We start from the raw sequence: 12879 nt of genomic DNA, 5'->3' as shown, positions 1-12879 counted from the left end.
GGGATTAGAGTAGACAGGGCTTGATGGCCGGCGCGGACACGATGGGCCGAAGGGCCTCTATCCGTGCTGTATAACTCTATGACTCTATAACATTGCCATTGGACAAGTATTGGAACACAACCACAACAACAACAACAACAACAACTTGCATTTATATAGTGCCTTTAACTGAGTGAAATGTCCCAAGGCGCTTCACAGCTCAAACAAAATTTGGCCATATAAGGAGATAATAGGACAGGTGATCAAAAGCTTGGTCAAAGAGGTAGGTTTAAGGAGGGTCTTCAAGGAGGTGAGAGAGGCGGAGAGGTTTAGGGAGAGAATTCCACAGGTCAGGGCCCAGGCAGCCGAAGGCCCAGCCGCCAATGGTGGAGTGACGAAAATCGGGGATGCGCAAGAGGCCGGAATTGGAGGAGCGCAGAGATCTCAGGTGGTTGTGGGGCTGGAGGAGGTTACAGAAATAGGGATGGGCGAGACCATGCAGGGATTTGAAAACAAGGATGGGAATTTTAAAACCAATAATAGTTATATTCCAAATATCTCCTCTTATCTCCAAAGTTGCCAGTTAGTTCGGCATACAGCTTACTGACCAGGCACATATTTTAGAGGCACATTATGCACACAGTTGAAGGTTCAATTCTTGCTAGAGATTTTTCAATACCGGACTTTGAAACTTCCAGGCAGCTACAGCGACAAAAGTCACATGGATTCATACTAGACTGAATGCGTAGCATAGTTAATGATGTAAATTTCACCAACGTTAGCACTAGACATTGCTAAAGTTATTAAATAATTCTTCATGCAATTTTAATTTCTGAAATGAAATGGTCAATGCAGTCAATGCTGGGTTCTTTATCATCCTGTGGCATTTCACTTTCTTCCAAAAAAAAAGGAAATGTCCTAGAATTTATGCAGTCTTTGTGGTCTTTCATAGTGTCTGCTTTGAACTGCTGGCCTATCCATCCTTATCTGCCTATTAGAAAAGATCAAAGCAATCTTGAAAAAGTGGATCACATTTAAATAATAGCATCAGAGTTGCGCTGGCCAAGTTCTACTGGCTACAGTACCATTACACATCTGCAGGTAAGTAGGTTCTGCACCAGGCACTGTAAATGTTCCTGATCATGCACAGTAAGCCAGAGTACCGTGTGTGCCCAAGCAGCATAACCAGGTGACATGCAATTTACAGCTGATTGCCCCCTGTATCATTTTTTGTCCTGAGGAGTCTGACTTGTACCAGTAGGTTGGTATAAATAGCAGCTCCAACGTGCATCATGATTCCAAGAGCACAATACTTGAATTTTTGCAAAGCGTTAATGCCACTACAGGTGTAAATACAGTGTGAAAGTCCTAGTATATGATGAGGGGAAAGATTTTCACACTTGTGTTCTCTCATAGCCGCAACTATCGATTAGATGTTTTCTTGAACCAGCCAAAGCATCAATAACATGAGGTGCATTGTATAATGCTGTTCTTGCTCAAATAGCTTTTCACATCCAAGCCTGTGAGAAATGACTATCGATAGTGGATTAGTTTGAACGTGATAACACTGTGCAAAAAGGTTTTACTGTTACTTAACGCTCATTTCCCTTGCTGTGCCTAATTTGCTTTAAGATGTGTTATTTGTTACTCACGTCTCGCACTTCACTTTTAAAACAGCTTCATTGCACTTCATGCCGCGCATTAAAAAACACATAAAGTCATGCTGCAAACATCAATGAGAGATACATAACCATTAAGCTTTCCCTAAATATCAGTCTCCTTTCTTCACTTCACAGTCACCAGTTCTATTAATTATGAATTAAAAATATTTTCATAACCTCTCCCTGTCCATTACTGTGGAAACTGATAGTCTCCAAACAGAACATGTTTTTTTTCCAGAGCACAACTGACGCATGTCACATAAATTACAGACTGCAGCAACGTTTCAAGGTTACAAAGGAAACATAAAATCGCAGGCTAAAAGCATTTTACTTTGAACCATTTTCATCATGTTTACAGAACTCCCAATTCACTGCAAATGTGTCCTCATATTAAAATAGATTTCATCAAAAAAAAGCATGCTCAGGTAGAAAAAACAATAAAATACTTTTGATTTTGAATGCAAGATTTAATAGGGCTCGTACTAGCTGGAAAATTCCTGCCTTTGCACATTTTAGAGGAGTAGACAAGCCTAGAAACTAGTAGAATTAGGAATAAAAGTGCTAATGAATTATCTATCCATGTTTAATCCAGCTTTGATCATTCTTACCTCTCCAAAATAGATCAGCAAAGCCTAGTCAAGACTTGCTAAAGACCAATCATGAGAATCTCATACATAATCCATCTTAATGAACAGGAAAGTTTCAAAATAACCAGTCTATCTCCCGTGACATTGACACAGAAAATCAACAAGTGTAGTCTTCAGGTGAAGCAAGGTTAGAGGGGGGAGATAATCCAACCACAGCACACAGACGTAATTCAGTTTCTACTTTAAAGTCATACATTTTCTCTTTATTTTTATATCTATTGTCTATGTTTATATCATATATTAAATTCAGGACATGGAGCACACATTTCATTGCAGTCATTATAAGTACCTGTATTACCTGTTACTCCTGTGGATGGCACTGTGATTGGTATTTTCAATGTTAAGGGTGTCACACTGTGTGACACATAGGGCCCGAATTTAGCAGGCCTGCGGGTTCCCAGCGGGTGGTCCTCCGGGAGCGTGGAAAACGCGGACGCCTAAATGAGTGCGCCCCCCGCGCGATCGCGGGTTAATTGATCCCATTAAGCCGTGGTTACGGGTTCTCCGCTCCCCAGCTGCGCGCCGGCGGGCTGCGCATGCACACTAACGGTATCGCGATGGAGGAGCTCCATTTAAAGGGGCAGTCCCCCAAAGCCCCTCCTGCTTCAAGCAAGAGGCATCAGAGCATGGCGCACCCCAGGGGCAAGGCTGCACCACGGTTCTCCGACTTCGCGCTGCAGCTGCTTCTGGAGGGTGTGAGGAGGAGGAGGGAGACGCTGTTCCCGACGGACGGACGCAAGTGCCCTGGCTCCGTCACCAGGAAGGCATGGGCAGAGGTGGCGGTGGAGGTCAGCAGCAGGGCCAACACCACCAGGGCATGGGAGCAGTGCCGCAAGCGGTTCAATGACCTCACTAGGTCCGGCAAAGTGAGTACACTAACGCACCCTCCCACAACCCGTCCCCACCATCACGCCAAACACCTCACAACCCCTTCTGCACAGCCACCACAGCGCTCCCGCAGCAATCCTCACAGCCACTCACTCACCATCCTCGCCGTGCCCGCAAGTACCCACCTTCCCTGTCCCCACCCGAACACTACCACACACCCCAATCCCCATGCAATGGGATGGGCATGTGGCACACGCATCCTCCCATCCATCTGTCCCACGCTCAACCCACCCACACCGATGCTTGAGGCGTCTCACTATGCAATCTGCACTCACTTACGCATCTGTGTTTTGCCTTGACAGGAGAAGAGATGCAAGAACAACCGAGAAAGGGCCCACACCGGAGGGGGCCCGCCGCACGTGCTGGAACTTACGGATGCAGAGGTGGAGGCGCTCGACATCAGCGGAACGCAACATTGCCTCTCCGTGGCAGATGGCGAGTCTGGCGCTGCAGAAACGGCCGGTAAGGGAAAGATGCCACTCCACACTCATGATCGCGAATGATCGTATCATCACCTGGCATCAGGCACACCGCAACGTTTGTGCACATGCCTCATAGTGCCCTCTGTTCTCTTGCAGGGCCGTCTGCGAGCGCTGTGTGTGAGGAGGGCGATTCCTCAGAGGACATGCCGGTCTCTGAGGGTGCATCGTCACATATGAGCCAAGCATCCACCAGCGCAGAGACATGCACCTCGGTGGGTCCCCCTCGCCAACTAGTTGGGGTAGCACATGGTGATTCACCGCGCACGTGTGAGCATGAGCAGACCCTGGTGGCAGGGGCAGCCGCGGAGCGTCCACGTCGGTTGGAGCACTCATCCCCAGGCTCTGCTCAGCCGGACCCAGATGCTGAACCCAGGGGGCCACCAGTCAAAAGGAGAGTCGTCGAGGGGCACCAGCTCATTGCCGAGGTACTGGGAGAGGTGCCACGCGCATTGTCCACGATCGCGCAGGTGATGGAGGAGTCCAACTCCTTCATGCGGGCATTGGTGGCGCAGGGACAGGAGGGTATCAGCGACATAGTGTCGCGGGTAGGTGCGGGAACGTCTGCGGTGGAGGACAGGCTGGCCTCCCTCGAGCGTCACGCACAGCTGTACATCGAGTCCATGCAGGCCCTGACAACGGCTGTACGGATTCAGGCTGAGCAACATTCCACCGCCATAAACAGGCTGACGGATACACTAGGGGTGGCCTTGCAAGGCCTCACACATGCCATCCAAACTGTCGTCCAGCAGGGTGGAAGGGGTGATGTGGGCCGAGGCCACGAGAGGGATGATGGTGAACGGGGACATGGAAGCGGGGATGCTACTCAAGGTGCCCCCACGTCCCACCCGTTGCCCCCCTCTCAACCAGTACCCGCAATGGTGCCTCCTCTCCAGGTGGCCGAGTCTGCCCCTGCACAGGTGCAGGAGGAGCAGTCTGTGGAGGTGCCCTCACGGGCACCGAAATCCAGGGGGCGTCGGCCCAAAGCATCTACCCGGTCAGGGCAAGAACAGGAGCAACCTGCCACCACCTCTGCTGGAGCCACAGGGGTAGCACCACGTAGGGGTACCACCACGTAGGGGTACCCGTAAACGAAAGCCAAGGGCGTTATAACCACAAAGGGAATGCACCAGGGTGTCTGTTCATTTATACACGTTCTGTTTATAGTCGTTCACCATGTACATATTAAACACAATCGTTCTCACCACTCCTGCCACCTCTCGTCCATTCTTCTGCGGCTTGTGCAATAGGTGCGTTCCGTGCGGCCCATCATGACGACGAACACCTGCTGCCGCCCATTGGGCACACTGCTGTGGGTGCAGGAGTACTGGCGACACTCTTCTGTGGAGGGTGCTGGTATGGCCCCTCGTATGTGCAGGTGATGAGATGCGAACGCCTCAGACTGTCTGACTCTAGGAGAACCGTTGATGTATGAGTGCCTCCCTGGCCTGGCGACCATCCCGGTGAGCCGGTGTTCGGCGCATGGGTCGTACATCATCCTCTCGCGCGGCCTCCTCCTCCTCCCCCTCCTCATCCACCTCCTCCTCCACCTCCACCTCCTCATCGTCGTCCTCAATGTGGGTGGCGGGTGTGGATGGGGCCTCCTCCAGCGGCACCCCTCTCTGTTGGGCCATGTTGTGCAGGGCACAGCAGACAACTATGATTCGTCCCACTCTGAATGGTGTGTATTGGAGCGCTCCCCCAGAACGATCAAGGCACCTGAAGCGCATCTTGAGAAGCCCTATGGTCTGCTCAATTGTAGACCTGGTAGCAATGTGGCTGTCATTGTACCGACGCTGCGGCTCGGTGATGGGGTTCCTCAGAGGTGTCATGAGCCACGTGTGGAGGGGATACCCCTTGTCGCCGAGGAGCCAGCCGTTGCCGGTGTTGGGTGCGTGGAAGAGGGGCGGGACGGTGGACTCCCTGAGGACGAAGGCATCGTGGCAGCTGCCGGGGTATCTGGCGCACACGTGTAGGAATCTCTGGCGGTGGTCACAGATGAGCTGGGCGTTCATGGAGTGATACCCCTTCCTGTTGATGAACAGCCCTGGCTCATGCGGAGGTGCCCGTATTGCTATGTGGGTGCAGTCGATTACACCCTGCACCCGTGGGAAGCCAGCCACATCATGGAATCCAACCACCCTCTCCATCTGGCTGCGCTCGTCCATGGCGAAGTTGATGTAGTTCGAGGCCCGGTGAAACAAACCATCGGTGACCTGCCTTATGCACTTGTGTGCAGATGACTGGCAGACCCCGGTGATGTCCCCGGTGGCACCCTGGAAGGATCCGGATGCGAAGAAGTTGAGGGCAGTGGTGACTTTGACGGCGACGGGTAAGAAGATGCTGCTTGGTCCATCCGGGAGCAGCTCGTCATTAAGGAGGCTGCAGATGTCGGCGACTACCTGGCGATTGACTCTGAGCCTCCGTTTGCACTGCTCCTCGGAGAGGTCCATGAAGCTGAGCCTCGGTCTGTAGACCCTGTTGGGAGGGTAGTGCCTCCTGTGACGCAGCTCTCTCTGCGGTTGCCCTCCCTCGTGCTGTGCAGGTGGGTGTGCCGCAGCACTGTCTTGGGGGGCTCCACGTCGATGAGGCAGACGGCGTGGACTGCGAGGCTGCTGGGGCTGGTGATGCTGTTCGTCCTCCGAGGATGTCGAAGCGGCCCCCATCTGGCAGGTGTTGGTCTGAGGGGTTGTGCACGGTAGGTAGGTGTTTCCTCGCACTGGGGCTGCAGTTCCACGTCGGTGTTTCTTCTGGCTTGGAGGGGGGTGGTGGAGGGCAGGCGTTGCCCTATGTGACGGAGTGGCCTCCTGCGTTGGTGAGGGGTCTCCCCCCCCACTGTGGAGTGCACCTTGGCAGCTGCCACAGGCTGCTGGCTGCAACACGTCCAGTTGGAGTGAGACTGTTTCCCCCAGTATGTGAAACAGTCTGAGTTGAAGGTAAAATCCCACACTTCCTAATAAGACAGCTGAATCAGGTCAGTTAATGACCTGAACAAGCAAAGTAAATACGCTCAAGTGGCATCCCGCTGGCTTTAATTGCCTGCGGGATTCCCACCAGCGGGGGCTGCGCACGCAGCCCTGCACGTCAGCGCGGAACCCGGAAGTGGCCGGGATCGCAGCGCGATCCGGTCACGCACCTGGAGATCGGGATTTTCGAGGCCCCCCCGCCGCGAACGCACACAAAACCCGGTGCTAAAATCGGGCCCATAATAGCTGCTATTTTATAGTGAGTGTATGTTACCTTGAGATTGCACAATCTAGCGACCGGGTTCCCATAAACCACTCAAAATGCTTTCTCATCCTTATGTTCAAATTCCTCCATGGCTTTGCTCTTCCTTCCTCCAGCCCTACAACCCTCTGAGAACTCTATGTTCCTCCAACTGAGGCCTCTTGTGCATCCCCCACTTTCTTTGCCCCACCACTGGCGGCTGTGTCTTCATCCACCTATGCCCTAAGCTCTGGAATTTGCCACCCCCCGCAGCCTCTTCACCTCTCTCCCCTCCTTTAAGACGCTCGTTAACATAAGTACATAAGAAATAGGAACAGCAGTAGGCCATACGGCCCCTCAAGCCTGCTCCGCCATTCAATTAGATTATGGCTGATCTTCTACCTCAGGTAAAGCCTATCTCTTTGACCAAGCTTTTGGTCGCCTCTCCCAAATTCTCCTCCTTTGGCTCGGTGCCAATTTTTGTCTGGTTGGTCACGCTCCTGTGAAGCGCCTTGGGATGTTTTACTATGTTAAAGACGCTATATAAATGCAAATTGTGGGTGCTCATTCAGAATCTGCAAATAGAGAGGTATGCAGGGAGGGGGTTTGCTCCTAAATCTACAGCACACAATGACAGCTTCTTGAGGAAAGAGGCTTGGGTAGCAGATGTACAGCTTTAAGAGCCTTCGGGAAGGTTGGTTTTGGCGAAACAGCAAAGAAGCAGTGAAATAGACATGTCGCAACTTCTGTGCTGTACCATTCCATAACTAACACGAGGGAAAAGGCCTCCCATACAACGCATTTTTATATTCGCTGTTCAGCAAATCGAAATGGATTAAAGGTCCTCACCCCAACTTGCATGTTTTACAGGGTTGTAATGAAACGGGTGCACAATAAGCACACAGGCTCTCTTCGCCACACGCTCTACCAGGTCACCTGAATATGCATCATGCTCACCGCCCACTGAGAAGGCTTCAGGTGTCAGCACCTCATAATGCAGGGCACCAGCGCTCTACCACTGCATTAAGAAACACAATAGATTACTTCATTTGCAAGGGAAGTAGAACAGTCATTTCACATTGTTTTTAATAAGTTTTTTTTAATTGTGTCACAATGTTTTGGAAGAGAGAGAAATGATTATAATTCTCCACTGAACACAGAAATCACTGTTATGTGTGGGAAGCCGGCATAATATGGATGGTTCTCATTGACTGCTCCCTTTTTACACTGGGAGGACAATAGGTACATGTGCTGGCTGTCAAGGCAAAAAATGAAATACACTTGAAAGACAGATTATCTAATCCATACCTGTCATCCACCACGCACAAAAAAACAAAAAAGGGTCAATTTCCCAAAATGAACACTCCTAGCATATAGCCTTGCTCACCAGGAGTGCATATCAAGAAACCAAAGCCACGCTCCTTGACAATTTCTGTCGGTCTGAGCATTCAGGAAATCAGCCTTATACCGCAATCCCTACTGAATAACAATATAATACATGACGGACCTTCAAAGTACCATCTTAATTTTACACTTGCGAACAGCTACGCAATGTACAGTATTTTTGAAAACAATTTTCTCTTTCGATCTTTAACTGTGCCATAAGCCTGGAAGGTGTTATTAGCTTGACTGCTTACACCAGCAGCAACCAAGTCAGCAGGGGAGCAAATATGTTACATCTTGAACTTATGCACTTTACGCTTGCTGAACGCAGCGCTGCAAATTCCATGCGGGCAGTTTGCTTTTTTGCAACGACTGTGTGTTCATCCCATTACTAATTTGAAAATGCTCATAAATACCATGTAAGGAAAGAACCCTAAAATTTCCTGTTTTCATGCAATGTGCTAACCTCGCCCTTTCAAACGAGTGTCAAAGGATCTCACACACAAAACGTAACAGCAGCAGTGTTAATTTGATTTTACTGCCAGGCATTTTTAAGCTTTGGGATTTGCTCCCTCCGCTGTCGATTTAGCGGAAGAGGAGAAACAAGTACGGATTGCCAGGCGCATCAGATGACGCCAGAGGCAAGCTGGCTGCACGTTCCAGTGTGCTCCCTACAATATCTACAGGCCGAGGTACAGCTACCTCTGTGGGGTCAGGTCCAGTGAAGTATTTACAGAGCTGTACCATCTGCTTTAAAACCTGCAACCAATCTCCAATGTCAGTGGCAGCCAAGGTGATCATGGCCCTGAGTGACTATGCCTCTACTTCCTTCCAGGCTAGTGCAGGTGACATATCAAACAGGTAACTGTTGCAGAGTCACTCCCTTCATTGTTCTTTCCCAGCAAACAGCAACAGGACAGGGTTGCCCATTTTCTTCACAGGGCGATTATTGCTGGAATCCATGTGACCAGCAGAACCTTAGCCATAATCATGTAGCAATTAGTGCGTAGCTGGACAGTGACTGCCAACATCATACTTAAAGCTTCCCAGGCTGCAGCCACAATGCTTTCATTTTAAGGCTCATTTGAAACTGAAAGGATGGCTCCTCAAAAACCAAGGCTAGTCCTCATCAGCCTTGGCTGATGACACCCTTGCAGGAGTCATGGACACGAGCAGAGCACACATGCAACAAGGTACATGTAGCTACCAGGATCAGTAGAGAATACTATTGGCATCTTGAAAGCTTGGCCGATCAGGGTGGGCTTTCTCAGGGTCTCCAAGATCATTGTCATCTGCTACATGTTTCACAATTTTGCCACATAAAGAGGCATAACCACGGAGGAGGACGATGCCAATCAGGAATCAAGGGCTGACCAAGATGCAGACGGTGACCAAGAGGATGTAGCTGCAGAAACATCAATGCAGCCAAGAGGGCCAATGCACCAGGCTGTCATCTAAAATACATTCAACTAAATACCTGAGTTGCCCTTTTCAGGAAATCTGCTGTCCACGTGACATCAAGAAAGTGTCTCAAAGCACTGCAACACCTTGCTCTGTGCCACCGCATCTACCATCGGTGGCCTTTGTTTGCTGTGATGCTACATTAATTTCACACAGTTAGGAACAAGCTCTCTCTCCAAATGTGTGAGGTCTCGCAGCTCCAGCAGGGTTTCGCACATGGGCCAGCACATATCAGATAATTGTAGGTATAGGGCCCATCATTATCCGATACGCTCAGGCTGCATGCAAAGATGAAAATTTACCCCGTAGTATTTAGTTCCAGCCAGAAATCTAACCTTCATGGATAAACTGAGAAATGCATTGCCCATGTACAACATTGAATCTAGAAGGCCCACCAAGAGACAAACCTAACTTGCCTCCAAAAATGCTGTCACTTATCAGTTCAAAAACAGTATGTTAATCGCTCATGAACTGATTTGAATTTTATTGTTTTTAAGGATTATGCTGATTCAGTATCTTACTGTATCACTTGGTGTCTGTGTACTAATTAGTCTGTAAATGAAATCTGGAAAATAATTTTAGCCTGTACGCATTGGTCTGTCAGCATGGGACAATCCACCATGCAGGACGCACAGCAGAAGCAACAACAACGTGCATTTATATAGCGCCTTTAATGTGGTAAAATGTCCCAAGGCGCTTCATGTAAGCGTTATCAAACAAAATTTGACCCCGAGCCACATAAGGAGATATCAGAGGTAGGTTTTAAGGAGTGTCTTAAACGAGGAGAGGGAGGTAGAGAACCGGAGAGGTTTAGGGCGGGAATTCCAGAGCGCAGGGCCGAGGCAGCTGAAGGCACGGCCGCTAATGGTGTAGCAATAAAAATCGGGGATACGCAAGAGGCAAGAATTGAAGGAGCGCAGAGATCTCGGAGGGTTGTAGGGCTGGAGGAGGTTGCAGAGATAGGGAGGGGCGAGGCCATGGAGGGATTTGAAAACAAGGATGAGAATTTTAAAATCAAGGCGTGGCCGGACCGGGAGCCAATGTAGTTCAGCGAGCACAGGGGTGAGCATATCATGCGAACTATGTATCACTGTTGGGGGCAATTGTTAATTCTGGGTACGGTAGTTGACACCTGGCACGTATAAGGGCACAGGTTTCAAATCATGACACTGTTTCATCATGAGGATGACAGTATGAGCGCTTAACACGCTTGTAAGAAATTACTTTGGTATTTTAATGGCGGCATTAGCCCATTATTAAAAATAAATGGCTTAATACCGCCATTAAAATGGTAATTTCAAATAAACAGGTTAAGCATTCATGCTGTTATACCGCATAGCATAATTTCCAGACTAAGTTCTTTGATTTACACAACAGCAAAGAGAGACTTGAAGACATAAGTCAGGACTGCAAGCTTTGGCTTTGAGCCGATGCAATGTCTTGTAGTTAAATTGATATTTTTGCTGCTGGCGTTCAGCAATTCTCTACTACAATCGCATATTCCAGAGCTGATTGATAGAATTTGGGGGATTTTGTCTGGTGAAGAGGCTCATTAGCTGCTTGAGAAGTGATAAAGGACCATTACTGCCAGTGGACTGTGATCAGCTGGTATTTTTAAAAGAAATTGGACTTTTCAATTATATGTGTTCCTGCACTTTCATGATTAGCAAAGTAAAAGCAAGCCTCTCTCACATTTTTCATGAAAGTAAAAATTTAGTCCCCGTGTTCAAGTTAGAAAACTAAATGGCCCCGATTTCCGCAGACCAGCGGAAATCCCCCCAAAAAACGGTGTTTGTCTTGTAAGAGGCAGAAACTCCGTTCATAAGGCAAATGACAACAAGGGGGGCATAGCAGGGATAGGAACTCCCGATATCAAAAGCAAAAAACCACGGCTGCTGGAAATCTGAAATTAAAACAGAAAATGCTGGAAAAGCTCAGCAAGTGAGGCAGCATCTGTGGAGAAAGAAACAGAGTTAACGTTTCAGGTCAAAAACCTTTCGTCAGAACTTGAACCCCCTATGTTGGAATTCCCACTCCTCAGGCTCAGTGGAGGCTGATACACCAAGTGGGATGAGTTGACCCGAGCTCTATAGAGCCCTCTATTTATGGGCCCCACCACTGGGATCCAGGCCAGGGATGAGGCCTGGACTTCCCAACAAGAGGATTTATTAAAAAATATTTTTTTCTAACAAATCAGCCCTTAAGTGGGGCTGAGGGGACCTCGCTGGGGTTGGAGGGGTTGGGTGGGCCACCCTCCCCCAGTGGACATGTGAATGCTGGCTGCCATGGGCATATACCCAAAATGGCGGTTGTGCCCACCTGTCCCATAATAATAGGGTGCTCTCTCCAAAAGGCTCAGCAAAATGAGGACACTAGGGGGGGTGATCCCAGCCTAACTACCAGGTTCACAACCTGCAAATTTTCAAGCTCAATGACTTATTCATCGTTTAACGTACAAGCCAAACATTTAAATTTATTCATCATTTAACGTACAAGCTAAACATTTTAAGGCACATCCTTTCTTTTCTTTTTGAATCTTTGTTGAAAAGTGGCTGAACTTTTTTTCCATTTTAAATGAGCTGAAGCATCATACCTTGTCAATCTCCTCAGTTCCTCTGCACTTGGCAGAATGGGTTTAGTGCGATTGCGAGGATGTAATTCCACCTCTGCACTGACAGACTTCACCTTTGGCTGTAAAAGAAGATAACAGAAATCCTCGTTACACGCCATACAAAATTGCAAAATGGAATAGCTAGCTCAAAATTACCTGAGATTCTGACCTGCAGACCAGTTCTTGAAATCTACATAATAAGATGGTGTAATATTACACACATTCAATGAAAACCAGGATCCAGATTTGCACCCCACCATTCTCAGGCATCTTGGATTAGTGTTCGAATATAATGACTCTGTCCCTGTTCCATCTATCTCCATTATTAAAATGGAGCGTAAGGTTCCAGCCAATTCCATAAGATGGAGACTGGAGAAAGTCTGAATGGAGTTATTTGGTTGTTACAGGAACACAGAAACAGGAGGAGGCCATTCAGCCCCTGGAGCCTGTTCCGCCATTCAATTAGATCATGGCTGATCTGTATCTTAACTCCATCTACCCGCCTTGGTTCCATAACCCTTAATACCCTCGCCTAACAAATAGCTATCAATCTCAATTTTGAA

At 48.7% G+C, this 12879-nt stretch overlaps 1 protein-coding gene across 3 annotated transcripts in view; it reads right to left on the bottom strand.

Annotated features, from left to right (window-relative positions):
- The window catches only part of LOC137324269 (uncharacterized), a 145718-nt gene that overhangs the window by 98624 nt on the left and 34215 nt on the right, over positions 1-12879 (bottom strand). For 2 of the 3 annotated variants that reach the window (XM_067988411.1, XM_067988412.1), the window contains exon 4: positions 12299-12396. In XM_067988411.1, the coding sequence (XP_067844512.1) occupies positions 12299-12396 (98 nt within the window). Of the gene's footprint in view, positions 1-1631; positions 1769-12298; positions 12397-12879 lie in introns of those variants that run through there. The other variant, XM_067988413.1, reaches the window with a different exon arrangement.

This window comes from Heptranchias perlo, chromosome 8 (genome assembly GCF_035084215.1).
Source record: "Heptranchias perlo isolate sHepPer1 chromosome 8, sHepPer1.hap1, whole genome shotgun sequence".
Lineage (NCBI taxonomy): Eukaryota > Metazoa > Chordata > Chondrichthyes > Hexanchiformes > Hexanchidae > Heptranchias > Heptranchias perlo.
This window is presented reverse-complemented; position numbering and strand designations above follow the sequence as displayed.